This window comes from Ceratotherium simum, chromosome 12 (assembly GCF_057802395.1).
Source record: "Ceratotherium simum simum isolate JZ-2026a chromosome 12, ASM5780239v1, whole genome shotgun sequence".
NCBI lineage: Eukaryota > Metazoa > Chordata > Mammalia > Perissodactyla > Rhinocerotidae > Ceratotherium > Ceratotherium simum.
In genome coordinates this window covers 18079723-18095222 of record NC_141911.1, presented here as the reverse complement: position 1 = coordinate 18095222, position 15500 = coordinate 18079723, and the positions used below count along the sequence as shown (strand labels likewise).

The following is a 15500-nucleotide window of genomic DNA, read 5'->3' as shown; positions in this document are numbered from 1 at the left end:
GTTAAATAGAAAAGCTCAAATTGCAGAATAGCCCATATAGTGTGATCCTATTGATACAGGAACCAGCCTAATGAAATAGGGTCATCCACAAGGGCCCTGGCCTAACAAGATAAGGCCCCTAACCAATCGACAAAAGAGAATCAGATAGAGACCACCAAGATCCACAATAGGCAGCTTCGGGACATTCCTGGACTTACGCACGTGCCCAAGCACCCAGGAGTTATCTGAAGGTGATCTTGGCCCCACTACCATAGTAAAAATCACACCCAGGGGTGCAGAGCTAGCATGCTAACGATACATGCTACGCATGTGGTGGCACGTCCAACAACAGCGCAAGAGCAAGAAAAACCCCGCCTCTACGTGCCATGACAAGGTACGCCTCCCCAGCCTTTGCCTAATAAAAGCCCCACAATCCCGCTCCCTAAGGAGCTGTCACCTGCCCCTTTCCTTACAACACCAGCTCCCTTGTGCCTCTCCTGTGCACAAACTAATAAACGTTTACTTTTCTACTCCCATTTGTTGTCTCTCTTGGTTTCTATCCTGGCGGACAACAAGGACCCAATATGCCAGTAACACTATTTCTATTAATTTTTTTTTCTGGGAAAAAAACACACACAAAAACCTCTTCACAGTGGTCACCTCCGGAGATTAGGAATAGAGAGATGAGAACTCTTGACTTTCTCCTTTTCATCCTTTTCTACCATTAAATTTCTTACTATGAGCATGTATTACCTTTAATTTTTAAATTGAGAAAAATACTATATAATCATTGAAAAAGAATGAAGCATCATAATTCAATGATTCTATACCTACAATATGTGCACTTTCCTGTATGTATATCATACCTCAATAAAGAGGTTTCTTTTAATGAGGCAAATATGTGCTCAGACATGAAAAGATTTCCCAGATATATTAAATGAACTATCACGTCATCAAATGCAGAGTACGCATGCAGAGTATGAAATTCCATTTATGTGAAAAACCAAAAGAAAAACTATCTGCACACACATATAAATATATACGAACAGATCTGAAAGGATATACACACTTAATAACATATTCTTCTATAATGTTGAATCTTTTTTTTTTTATAACCGGAATATTTTTAGGAACTCATTTTGAAATTGACATTCTTTTTAATCTTTTAAATAATAATAATACTTCACCCCAGAGGGTTGTTGTGAGATTTACATGATAATGATTACATGATACTTTAAGTGATATAAAAAAGAATCATTAAGCATTTCTTTTTTTAAATTTCCAGTCAGTGTGCACTACACACTCCCTCGCCCATCCCTGCCTTCCACCCCAAGCCTCGAGCCTCGCCATTGGGCCTAACTCAGGAATAAAGTAAAGGCCAGAGATGAGGTGGACATGAGGACTGAAGCAGGGGTCAAGCAGGAGGTGATAAATAAAATAAAAGGTCAAGAATGTCTGCAATACACATTATTTGGCAAAACAAACAAAAACACTTTTTTCTTTTTAAACTCAGCCATTCGGAAACATTAAAACGTCTCCCTCATCCAAACCACTACATGAAACGTCTTGCTTAGGTCCAACATGGATTAATAGAGACCCTCGTCCCCACCTGTGCAGAGACGCTTGGACTGAACCTTCCACACCGGGGAGTGTGCCCTGCTGTGCCCCTGACCACTCTAATCCACTTACTCCACCCTTTGACCAGGCACTTAACCCAGGGACCACTCAACAGGAACCTCACTGTAGAGACTTATTCCATATCTTATCCTATAGTTCGGTGCTTCACTAAATGCTGCCTGATTTGTTGTTTCTTGTGTGTTTTACATCCCCAAAATATAAACTCTTTTTCAACAGAAACATGCATTAATGACATCTTTCTCCTGGTACAGATCGTAGCACACAACTGAGCCTGAAAGCAGCTCTCCTCAGGTACTCATTCACTGACTGGAATCAAAGATGACCCACAGGGAAATTCATACCTAGCACTAGCTTTCCACACCCTACCTGGAGCCACCCTGTGTCTTGCCTTTCTCCCCTACCCTTCCTTCAATTCTCTTTCTGCTGCCTTTCCTTTGGGTAATGTCTCAGACACCACTACATCCGATACAGCACCCTCTCCAGCCTATACTTACAGAGGAACTTGTGAGAGATAAGAAAGTAGAAGTTCTCTCCTCCTGGTATTTCCTTCCCTCTCCTCCAAAACTTTCTGCGTACCCAGTATATTGTCCCATAAACCTCCTGTCTATTTTATGAAACTATGCCAGGCCCTTTGGGCAGTGGAGGCGGTAGGGAGGGACTGAACAACTTCTCAGGGTTATTGCACCTCGAGAGTAAAGAGCACAGAAGGGCTGGACCACCACAGGTCTATGGGGAAACCAGGACTGAAGGGACTGGCAGTGGACCGAGAGGCCACTCGAGGGACTCACCTTTAGGAATATATGCACAGTTAGTCTATTAACTTGCTAGGGCTGCCGTGACAAAGTATCACAGACTGCCCGGTTTAACAACAGAAATCTATTTCCTCACAGTTCTGGAGGCTAGAAGTCTAAGATCAAGGTGTCAACAGGGTTGGTTTCTTCTGAAGGCCTCTCTCCTCCTTTTGCAAATGGCCGTGTGTCTTCTCCATGTGTCTTCATATGGTCTTCCCTCTGTATCTGTGTCCTAATCTCCTCTTCTTATTAAGACACCAGCCACACCGCAGATTAGGGCCCACCCAAATGACCTCATTTTACCTTAACCACCTCTTTAAAGGTGCTGTCCCCAAATACAATCACATTCTGAGGTACTGAGGGACAGGACTTCAACATGAATTGTAGGGGACACAATTCGGCCCATAACAGTCAGCAAGAGAGAGAGGGAGAGAAGGGATGTGGGAGTGTGGCTCTGGAGAAATGAAAGCATACTCAGCATTTGCAGGAGAAAGAAAATTTCACCTGTGTTTCCCCATGTCTAGAATTCCCTACCGTTCTTCTCTGTCTCTCAATCCTTTGACCCCAAACACCAATCCCATCTCTGTTCTGAGCCTTGCTGATCATCTCAGTCCCAATGATTCACCTTTCAATCTCAAAGGCAGAGCACTTAACTAGCTATGGCATTCATCTGGCCCTTAACCTGACGTCGCCTTGCAGTGGCTCTTAATACCTGCACATTATTGCACTGGAGGTCTCGTCTTAGGTCTTATCCCTGTCCCTCGCTTAGTTCACTCTCCCCTTCCCTTGGTTCTTCCCAGGAGCCATCCCCGTCCACTGCAGGTCAGGGCCCCTCCCCTGCTCAGCCCCCTCTCAACTAATTACAGTAATATCATTTCAACCTTAAGACCTCAGCTCAAATGCCTCTTCCTCAAGGCAGCTTTTGAAGGCTCCCCACACACACACATTTACCCTCACACTAAACACAGGTTCTTCTCCTCTCCTCTCCCCTAGCTCTCTGTCATAACACTTATCACCTTTAATTACACACCTGCATGGTTATCATGTTATTAATGTGTGTCTCTCCCATGAGACTGACACTCTTAAGGCCATAAGCAGAATCTGTATCTGGTTTGCCCATCATTACCTGTCCAGCAGCTAGGGCAGTGCCTGGGCCTAGTAGGTGCTCAATAAGTATTTGTTAGCTAAAGGAAAGAATAAATGAAGTGTAAATCAGTGGTCACGTGACCTATTTTTGCTGAATAAACTCACTTTGAGGTAGAGGCAGTAAGAAATCATTAATAATACCCTAGATAGATACAGGCACAGATATTAACAGATCTTGAACCAATGGAACCACATAAAAACGAGAAATTTAACTATTCTATTAGGTCACAATTCTACAGGAATTCCTTAAACATGTTTTCCATATCTAATTTTACACATATATATATAAAACCGATCTTCTGCAGCTATTTTTCAGTCCACTGAAACAGATAGCTGCAGTCATCATCTCCCTGTGGCTCACTCCACTGCTTGACTTTGGCCTAAAACCAACAGGAATTCTTTACTTGGGGTAAAGAACGGATGGATTCCCATGGTGATTCCAACCCAACACTTTTTCATTTTCTCCTTCATATTAGGCAGGAAACACTAAAATTCTGGGAACGCGATGTGTTGTCACACATTGGAAATGTTCATATCTGGTGATAACACTCAATCTACCTCAGCTAAACACATGAGGAAGCCACATGGTCACAATCTAATGGAAGGTAGAACATAACTAATAAACTGAAGCAACATTCCACATGTTATCACTCTCAGCTTTGCGCAACATGTGCAAACTGGCTCACGCACCACTTGGTCGTGTCAGAACATCTAAGGGAGGAGGATGCATGTTTGAGATTTATTATGGTCACTCACATCAGGGAAGTGTCCGAAGGAGTGCATTACAGCCTCCATATGTCTGTACGTTACAGATTCCTTGCTTTTAGGAGTATTTTCTGAGATGTATTTATCTTTCAGGTGCTTGGACTATTTGTGTAGCACTGTCTGTTTTGAATAATTGAAAGCAGAAAGTGCTAGTAACTGCTAATGAGAAATTACCTTAGACTAGGGAAAAACTGTTCTTTTTATAAGGATTGCAGCGTTTGCATCAACTCAGATTACTGAATAATTTTGTTGGTGGTTTTGTCCTCCACTCTCCGTGCTCCTTCCCAAAGTAACAGACATTATCTCCTGTTTTATCAATCTCAACTATTTTATCCAAGTTAAAAGGCTCAAGTTCAGTTGGGCTTCTTGGCAAGTAATTTTTCTCATGCTGAAGAAGAAACATGAACTAAATTAGGAAAATCATAAGCCAGAAAAAGAATACTAACATCATAAAAATCTCAAAATAATTTACCTAAGAAAGTGAAGCTCTATTTTGGGAGCTTAGCAGTTCAAATAAATGAACATTACAGCATTACATAGTCAATTTCTATGTTAGAAAGAGAAGTTAAATTCAAAGGATGTTAAGTTGAATGCTTGAGCCTTCTTCTTAAATTCCTTTTTATCAGTAATCAAACATTCAATGCATTCCTTACAACAGGTAAGGTGATGTGTCAACAACTAAGCTACTTCTACTCATAGCCAGAAGCTATGCCTTCTCTAGTCTAATTAACAAGGAAACAAAATCTCTCCAAAGAAGGAAATCTACTCCCTAATTAAGCTAAGCAGACCTGGGTCAGGTGTCTCAGAAATGATCAACCTGATCACTGGTTCTGAGGTTAAAATATTCATGAGTCCATATACACTAATCAAGGCACCAGTAAACTCCATAAAAAAAAAGGAATCTAAGAAAAGTGCTATAAGCAAACCAATTTCCCAACATGTGGGCTTCAAATATGGAAAGAAAATCTCCCTAACCCAAAGTACTCACTATCTTTAAAAAAAAATTAAATATGAATCAAAAGAAATCTGATAGCTTAGCGATGAAAAATGTTTTCTAGTGATTAAAATGCTTTATATACTTTACATCTAGTGATGTAAATACTTTACATCATTTGTAAAAGATGAGCTTGAGAAGGAAGTAAGGGAAAGGTTATAAGGCAGTTACTCTGTTAGAGCTGTCTGTCATTCACATCTGTGAATTTACACTATCTAATGCCATCCCAAGTGGTTGTTCCTACATTAAATGGAAGAAGTCAGTTTTGAGTGTTTACTATGAATATTTGAAAAAAATATTCTCATCCAGATCAACCGTTCTTTAAAAATAGATTCTATCAGTTCGGCCAATTATCAAAATTGTTTCTTCCAACAAAAACAGAATTGTTTTAATTATCTGATGTCTATAACTACTTTTTATTTTTACAAAAATGAGAACAGCATGCCTTATTGGGGTACCATTAGCCACAACATAATTTAGATTTATTCAGAATACCTTACCGTCTAGAAATTTAAGTTATTGTAACTGTCCAAATACTTAGCTTCACTTAAAATTATTTCAGCCCAAACCCAAAACCCAAGAAAAATCATTTTGATGGAAACAGTTCATTTCACTCCCTGTTAAACCCAACATAAAGCTAGATTCTCTGCTGTTTTAGCATAGTACTAAATGACATTTCGTTGCTACGGAAACGAAAATCTGCTACCTGTGGCCATGCTTTGTCAAGAATTCCTCCAACCAGTAAATTCTGTGCTGTGCATTCATAAAACCAATAGAATGGCTCTAAGCAACATAAAAATGAAGGCTTGATTTCCTACTTATGATTCGCCCCGTGCATATTTATAACATGTATACATATATGTACACATACATACATAATTATGGCTCTCCCAACTCCACCAAAAAGGTAAAACCCAACCAAATTTCCATTTTAAAATGGGCATAAAAAACTGCTGCTTTAGATTTCATTGAATAATTGCCACCTATTTCCCAAAATTTATCTTAAAAGGTAATAGAGACTATCTAGAGAGAATTTTAAAAACAAGAAAATTTTTTATATCCAATCTCATTCCAAAAGGAAAAAAATTTTCCTGAGGCATAATTTCCTATATGTTCCAGTAACTGTGGCTTCCTTAGCAATGAGCTGATTTAGAAAACATCAAGCTAAAGAATAAAGAAAAAAAATGTGGTCATCACCACCTTTATGCCCCAAACTGCTTCTGCAGGCTACTCACCCTCACAGGGGGGCTCCAGGCTTGCACCCGTGGCTGCTGTCCACTCTGGGAGCTCTGCAGATCTTTTGAGCTACAATTAGCCACCGTGCTGCTCTGAGCCCTTAATGCATTTGTGCAGTTCGTCCCACTGCCCCCACCAGGGCCAGGTTTCCAAGGCCTCTGCTTGATGCCATCCAGAAGTCGGACCAGCAAGATGTTACTTGGAAGCTCCTCAACACCCGAGCCAACAAGAGTCCTGCACTCGGGACATCTGAGTTCATTTCGGGAACCTACGATCCCCAGCAAACATCGTTTGCAAAACGTATGCTGGCAAGGCAAGACCTTTGCAGAAGCATCAAGCCGCTCTAGACAAACAGGACACTCCAGAAGATCCAACAAGGCAGATTCATCCATCTTTATCTAGTTTACTGCAGAAACCGCTTCAGAAATGTTCATAGTTGTGGGCACCCCTTAAAGTGATTCATGTAACATCCATTTCAGACTTTGCTCTGGAGCCATGGGGGGAGAGGGAGAAAAGACAGAAAATCAGTATTGTTATCTGGGGAAAAGGCTCACAGAGGAGCCAAGAACCAAAAAGTACACAAAAGGGCTTCCTCTGAATAGTGTAGCTTTGCTTTGGAATGTGGTTCCTGAACTCCAAAGTCAACAATTAAAAACAAAATAGGCTTTTTAAACAATTCAAAATTAACTCCTAAAGATATCTAGGAGTTCACTGTGCAGAAATGGCTATCAAGTACCACACAGGATTCCTGCAATAAATAGGTTTTATGCAATGCAATAAAGAATATAATTTCTTCAGCTCTCAAAGTGATAACAGCTGCCTTAATAAAGTCCTCAACTCATATGAGAAGCTGAACAGAAGCAATGGAAAGTTTCCTCTACCTGAAATTACTTTTAAATCTAACAAAGTTCCCAATATTTAAGCCACTTTAGTATTTAAGAAACCATGCCTCACGTGATAGGTTGTGGTTAATGATCCCAATATTATTAAATACATATGCTTCTTCACTGGTCTTAAAAACAGAACTGTCTAATCTTGCCCAACTAAAATGAGCTGAAGGTTGACAATTCTAAAGGACACAACTCAACACTGGCTTGAAAGCACCTAAAACATAAAGGCACCCTTCAGAGCAGTGGTTGACAAACTCTGAAACGGATTTCTGAACGGCCTGTCCTAATCCCATTCAGAAAATCTGGCAAAATTACCACCCAAATAATTTGACAATGGAATGCTGGCCTGAAAACTGTGAGCATAATACGAAAATGGGGCCATTCAAGAAAAAGCATTTAACCAGTGACAGCGCCGCTCTCCCCCCCCCACCAGAATCAATGTAAACGTAAATGCCTAGGAGAAAGGGGGTAAAAGGATTCTGATGGGAGCATTAACAGCTGTTCTTGACAGTGTCGGGGCGGGGGAAGCCCTGGCGGCGCCCCTCTCCCACGCTGCCCGGCACAGGTACTCCGGGCCGCAGGAGGCGCGGCGGGCGGCCGCCGCAGACACACCCCGGAGCCAGGTGTCGGCGACACGGGGCCGGGGAGGGTCCTGGGCTGGGGCTGCGGCCCGGCGGGGCCGGAACGGGGCTCTCCTTCAGCAGCCTCATCGCCGCCTCCCTTTGGGTCAGGCCGGACACAAAAATCCCCCCGCGCGACTGCGGGAAGTTTTCAAGGACTTAAAGATGAATTCGCAGCCTTAAGTTGCGAAAGTCAGCCCCATCAAGTGCCAGCGGGAAAGAGCCAAAAGCCCGCAGAGAGGAGGCGGGAGTCCCCAGAGAGACCGGGCCAGCGGAGAGCAGGGGGCGCTGGGCTGCGCCCGGGAGACCGCGGCACCGAGCCCGGGCAGCTTCCTGCCGGGAGAGGGAGCGAGGCCCCGGCTCCGGGCCCACGGGGCCCCGCGGCTGGGGGACCGAGAGACTGACCAGCGCGGGGGGGGCGCCCGACCACCGCCTCCTCGGGTCCCCGCGCCCCCCCGCGCCCTACCTCGCGCCTCGGCTCCTCCTCTTTGTTCGTGGCCCCGCGGCGGCGGCGGCGGCGGCGGCCGAGGCAGATGCGGCCCCGCCGCGCTCGTCGCTCGCAGTGTCTCTGACGCCGCCGCGGCACGGGGAGAGTCCTCTCTGCCGCCCCCCTCCCGCGCGCACACGCAGCCGCCGCCGCCGCCGCCTCCCACTCTCCCAGCCCAGGAGGGCGGAGGAAGAGGAGAAGGAGGACGAGGAGGACGAGGAGGAGGCCGGGCCGCAGCCGGCGCCCGGGGCGCGAGGGGGCGGCCCCGCAGCACAGCGCCTCCCCCCGGGCCGGCCGCGCCTTCCTGCCGGCGCCGAGGTACCTGCGCGCCTGGCCCCGCCGGTGCCCGGGGGCGGCTGGGGCGGCCGCCTAAGGGGGCGCTGCGAGCGCCGAGAGTCCGAGAAGCGGGGTCCCCGAGGGGAGTGAGGGGGAAGGTTTGGGGACAGACGCCGCCGTCTGAGGAAAACACGCCTGAAAAATGGAGCAACCGAGGAAGGAGAGCGTGGGGAGGGGCAGCTGAGGGAAGAAGACAGGCGCCACAGGGCAGGAGCGGCCACGTCGTCCTCCTGCCCGGCGGTGCCCGGCGGCCCGCGACGGACGATCGGGGCGGGCCCCGCGCGGTGCGGGAGGGGCTGGGTCCCGGGAAAGGGCGGGAGCAGCCCTGGCGGGAACTCAGCCCACTTTGCGCTGCCTCTGTTCGCCCAGCCCTGGAGAGCCACTTGGGAGAGGACGAGCGAAGAGTTGTTACCCCCTTAGGACCCGGAGAGGCATGTTGAATCCGTGGCGGGACAGTCCCAGGGCAGCCGTCCACCCGCCGAGTCCCCGGCCGCCGCCGCCCAGCATTGCTCCCCCATCTGCCTGCACCCAGGCATCACGCCGCCTCCGCCGGGACACAAACCCGAGCAAGCTGGGAGGATTGCTGCCCCAGAAACTCAAAATGGGCAGGGAGAGAGGCTAGGAAAACAGCAGTGTGGGTTTAAAACCCAGCCCTGGGAGGCCTTGTTATACCTGCCCTAAAAAGGGAAAATTCAAAGTCTGACCTCAGGTGAGCTGGCACCGCGAAGCCAGCTGAGAGGCGCCTCTTTTATCTGAGCCTGGGAGGCAGCCGTAACCATCACTGTAATCTTTGTTTTGGTTGCCCCAGGCACACACCTGTAAGCTCTGAAATGCAGTTTTGAAAAACCTGTCCACAGGTTTTGAGGTTTGTTTTTCAGACTCAATTTAGAGGGAAAACAAAATTTTGTCATTATCTCCAAGATGTCATTATTTTATTTACATTTACCATCAACTTACAAAAAGCTATCCCAAATACCCTTCCTCAAAGGTGTGCAGAAACTAGGTGAAAACAAGGAGAAGGGGTTACAGATATTATGCAAGAAATCCCTGCCTGGCCACTAACCAGGCTGACATTTTGAAGAGGAGCCAGATTATCTCCAATCTCTGGCCAGGGCCACAGCTAAACCATTCAAGACAGATGAGAATCACCTAGTAAGAAAAAATTATAATAGCTAACAATTATTGATCATTCACTGTATGCCAGTCACTGCACTAAACATTTTACATGCATTAATTTAATCCTCATTGCAACCCTGTACGTCATCCCCCCTTAGCTTTGTTCAAGTAGATTAATATGCTGAGAGCCATACTGTGTGAATACCAGAAATAATAGCCCAATTCCCCCTCCATTAGAAGTGAGCAAATACACATGCATTTGAGCTGAGAAAGCAAGGGAAGGAATGAACACAATGGAGAATTTTTAATCCAGTAATCTACAAACAAGGCACTGTGAAAGTGACTACTTAGCCCATATACTGCATCTGGAACTGTGCAGATGAAGGAGAGTCTGACTGGAAAGTTACAGTCAGTAAACAGATAAATATTATTACATGAAGTTTACAGTTATTAAAACTGAAGCTCACATAGGTTCACTTCATCCCCACATCACACATTCGATAAGTAATATTGGACCAAGACTCAGCCTCAGGTCTCTAGATGCCAAGTCCCCTCTCTTTTACACATCACCTCAGGCAAAACCAAGTTAACTATGTCTTCTCCCAAGGGAAAGATGACACTGTCAATCATGAGGTTACTCTGAAGAGCAAGGGACAATTTTTGTTTAGTTATTTTGCTTTTTTGTTTTTACGGAGAACAGAATACAAAGTCATGTGTGGAATGGTGCAGCTCTTGAAACTAGCCAAGAAAATCAGTAGTCACACCCATTATCAAAGAGCTGAAGACAGTGACTAAGACTGCAGTCATCAAAGAAACCCGCACACATCCCATGAATATTACCTGAAACATAGCTGCAGTTCTTTGAACATCCCTGATGCCAGTTCACTATATTTTTTAGAACACAACTCTTTTATTAGCCTAATTACTCTAGCTGTAATATGAATTTTTAGGAAAATTACATTAATTTCTTGAGCCATTGTCAATGCAAATAATCCATAATCAATCTATAAATCAAAATTTGGGGTGAGTTTATTATGAGTCAGGTCTGAGGACTATAGCCCGGGGGACTTCCTGTCCCAAGGAAAGAAGCACACCCCAGAAATGGAGTGTACAGAGTGGTTATATACTGTCTTGGGACATCAAATATGACAGGAATATCTCTTTTACTACTGTCATAAGATGCTTAGCTGGCACAGCAGGTCAGTGGTCACAAGGTGAGCACAGCAGTTCGGTAATTAATCCTTAGTTTTTAGGAAGAGATGCTTATCCTTAAAGAAATGCTGATATAGGGGAAAGCTACATCCCTATCCCTATCTTTAAAGGGCATCATTCTTGTCTTTGGGACATTGTAGACGTTTAAAGCAGATGTACAATGCATGCTCAACAGACCACATCAGGCCCCTTTGGAAGAACAAGGTCAGGCCAAGTTATTTTTAAACAAAATGGGTTCCTCAAATACTCCAATTTATCTTATTGCTTTTCATTTATTCATCACCAACTTCCTTCTGGCAAATGGTGAAAAAATAATACCTTTCTTTGAGTGTTCTTGGAGGATTCAGTGAGACAATGTGCTAGATCTTTGTAATCTGTACATCTCTATTAAAGAAAGATATCATCATTGTCATTATCTGCCAAGAATTACCCAGACAGAGTTATCCTGGGCAAAATCCTTTCTTCCCAGGGTCTTAAAAAAATTTGAGACAACACTAATTGCAAAATCCTGTCAAGAGAATACTATAGGAAAAGGGACAGTTGGGGAAAGAGAAGTATGTACATCTTACCATTTCTGGGAACTGAACTGAAGAAAAGAATGTAAGCAAGATATACTTATGGTCCCTGTGACTTTGAGTAGATCCATGAAAAATACAAACACACTCTGTACATAAAAATGGCAGCTTGGATTTATACAGTTCTTATCCTCCTGAGACGTCAGAGTACTTTCATATATGTTATTTATGTTCTCAGCATCCCTCCGAAGCAGTAAAGACAGATATAATCATCCCCATGTTGCAGATGGGAAAAAATGAGGTATAGAGAAGTTATTGCTCTTAGTGATCTTATGACACAAATTAGGCTTTTAAATTCCCAGTCCAGAACACTCTTTTGTGAACTTGGGTGTCATGTTTACACATGCATATATATACGTGTCTGATCATCATTTTCCTTCAAAACTTACTCCTCCTCCAGTTGCCACAATATTGGTAGATGGCAGCACTATTTACCCAGTTGTTTAAACTAAAAATCTAGGGATCATCTTTGATTTCTCCCTATTCCTCTCTATCCCTCTCCATCAACAAGTCTGCCAGCTACCCCCAAATTATATTTCAATTTCTACCCACTTCCCTCTGCCTCCATTGCACCTTTATTTAAGCCACCATCACTCTTTGCCTCTGGCCCTCCTAGCCAGCTTCTCTGCTTCCACCCCTGTTCCCACAATCTTGCCCTGAATGTAGTGACATTCAGGGCAAGCTACAAAAAATGCGTAACAGATATGTTGTCACTCCCTTTCTCGAAACCCGTCAATTTCTTTCCATTATACTTGGAATAAAAATCAAATGCCTTCCACGTCTTAGGAGCCGCTATGTCACCTGGACGCTGCACCATCATGCTCTACCACGGCGCTCCATTTATCTTCTTTATAGTACTTTTTACAATCTAATTTTTTGATTCCTTATTTATTGCCTGTCTCCCTTACCTGGATATAAGCTCCCTGAAGGCATGGACTGGATCTGTCTTCTTCACCATTGTATCCTTGACAGCCAACCAATAGTGAGTACCAGTGAATAATTCTCAGAGAGGAAATTAAGTATAGAATTATATTTGTTACTGTCCTAAAGCTACATATATACTTAGTACTTCATTGCCCTACAGAGAGGAAATCAGGCAGACAATGTTCCAAATTCCATTGAGTCATTCTTCTACTAGTTTTTACGTAGAAGAAGAGGACACACTCTTATATTTCACAGTTAGGCTAGAGAAATGCCAGCTATGTAACAGAGAACATAAATGGAATACCAGTTTGTCTTCATTCTAGATCTTAGTTAATGGTGTCACCATCTACTGAGTTCCCCAAGCAAGCAAGAAAAATGCAAAGTTATCTTCAATTCTTCCTTCTCTCTCTGCTCCCTCCCCTACCTCCCATCCAGATAGATGATCCAGAGTTCATCAGAAATGCTTCTTAAACCTGTCCCTTCCTCCCAATCTTTATTTCATGCCTGTTTATCTCCTACTTGAACAATAACTACTTTCCCTGCTTTCAGTCTCTCCAGGGTACTTGATTCTGGAGACAGCTTTGGAGTCGAAGGCTCCTCCATCTACTAACTGGGCAAGTTTCTAGTCTTCTGTGCCTGAGTTCTAAAATGGGCATAATACTACTACTTACCTCAGGGATTTTGTGGAGATTTTACATAAGTTAATACAAATAGAATGCTTTGAACTATGCCCAACACATGGTAAGTGCTTAATAAATGACAGCTAATATTATTATTTTTATTAGAATCTAGATTCAATCCTGGATCTATTACTTGTTAACTGAATGACTTTCCAAATTTCTTTAATTTTCTGACTTTCAACTTCCTTATCTATACAAATGGGTATGTTATCCACTTTGAAAGCTTGTTGTAAAAAGTTGATGACAAAACTCATTGAAAAATCTAGCACAGAGCCTTTCTGGCACATAGTGGGGACTCAATAAAATGTTCGTTTCCTGCCTCCTTTCCTATGTATCTATCTGCATCTATTTCTAATTAGAGAGTGGATTGGATTCTCTCTAAGGTTCTTTCTAACATTAAAAGTTTATCTCCATCCTAATTGCACAAAGGACATCTAAAGACAATGGAATCCCCTTGTAAAAAGCCAAGTGGTCTTGAGGCACCATAGTTGTCAGGAAATGGGCTGTTAGAGTCAGGCAGAGTCAGGCTGTTAGAGTCAGGTTAGAGAAGCTATTTTGGTCTGCAGTCGTGGGAAGGTGGTGCACACTCCACTGTCTGGCAAAAAATCTGAGCAGATGGAGTATTTATAGGCACTCCGCAAGGATTTCAGTTCAGTCAGAATGGATGCTAAGGAGAAAAACTGATGAGTGGGAGGTAACTGAACCGCTTCTTCCTCCAACCTTCTTGAAACAGGTCTGAACATTTGGAGAGCTGTTTGACAGCAGAACACCTGGGGTGGGGAGAGCTGGAGTTCTCTAAGCTGACTCGAATTCTAACCCAGCCTTCAGGGAGTGGTTCTTGAGGTTTAGTGCAGTCAGAATACCTGCAAACCTCATTAAAAATGCAGACACCCTAGCCTCATCCCTAGAGATGCTCACTTAGTAGGTCTAGCATGGGTTCAAGAATCAGGTGATTCTAATGTGGGTGATGCTGGGACCACAATTTGAGAAATACTGAACTCGAGACACCCAGAGGAACATTAAAAGAGAGATACCCCAGGTGCTGACAAGGGAAACTAATCTATAAAGGGCCATCTAGGGCTTTGGTTTTGTTACGAAGGATATGGGAGCTTGAAGCCATTGCTGGTTTGCTGAGGACAACAGGAGAGTGACTGAGTGTTGCCACCTCCAGTCGGCCTCCCTCTTCCCTGCCCATTCCATGCAGTACTCAGCCTTTCCTCTTAATAAATGCTGGACAGATTTTTAAAGAATATCAGTTTAAAAAGGAGTCAAAATATTAGCCTGCCCAGCAAAACACACGTGACTGGCCCCAAGTTACCCCAGGACCCCAAATGTGGACCAGGGTCACCCACATGAAGCTCAGAAGGTCCTGTTGCTTGGTACTGTTCAACTTCAACGCCTGAAAAACTAGATGCCCCTAATATATTTGTGACCCAAGTTCAAAGATAAATTTAACCTATATGGGAATAATATAATAGGATTTCTTCCTTTCTATTAAAAATACTTTCTCTTGTCAAATTCCTTATCATTTCAAAAGTTTAAACCTTGAAGTGGTCTTTTGCTTCTAAGCAAACTTTACCTAACCCAAACTCTTAGAGAGAGAGTAGATAAATATCCATCACTTTACCTAACCATCTTCGGGAAATGAAATTCCATAATCTTTCTTGGTAACTCATCTTTATATATTAAAGATTATCAGTTTTCAGAATTCTTTTTTTCTGATCAAATTTAAAGATAAAGGTTGACTTTTCTAATGCATTCAAATAGGCCAGCTTAAAAACACATACACAAGGAAAACGTACATGAATTCACTAGAGACTCATAATATATGACCCAGGTTTCTTTCTTCATTATAATAATGGGCAAAAGGTGTGGGCTTTTCTCAATTTATCCACCCTAATTCACATGTGTACTCAAATACAAGCCCATATTCTTTGATTCCATAATGAGTAGAAATGATGCCATAACATCTACTCTTGTCTATAGCTAAAATTTCGCCTTCTCTCTTTCTTGCTCCTAAATAAAATGAGTATTTATTCTTGTTTTTAAAAGCATAATTATCATCATACCAGGTACTGATCATGCTACACTTCAAACCTATTTTTCTGAAA

The 15500-nt window shown here is 43.4% G+C and overlaps 1 protein-coding gene across 4 annotated transcripts in view; it reads right to left on the bottom strand.

The window, feature by feature from the left end:
• The window catches only part of SH3RF1 (SH3 domain containing ring finger 1), a 156374-nt gene extending 146962 nt beyond the window's left edge, over positions 1–9412 (bottom strand). For 2 of the 4 annotated variants that reach the window (XM_004433481.2, XM_087437439.1), the window contains exons 1-2: positions 8526–8653; positions 6549–7036 (exon numbers count right to left, since the gene is read on the bottom strand). In XM_004433481.2, coding sequence (XP_004433538.1) covers positions 6549–6941 — 393 coding nt within the window. In that variant the 5' untranslated portion in view covers positions 6942–7036; positions 8526–8653. Of the gene's footprint in view, positions 1–6548; positions 7037–8525; positions 8655–9294 lie in introns of those variants that run through there. The other 2 variants (XM_087437437.1, XM_087437438.1) reach the window with 2 other exon arrangements.
• Between the last annotated feature and the right edge of the window lie 6088 nt (positions 9413–15500).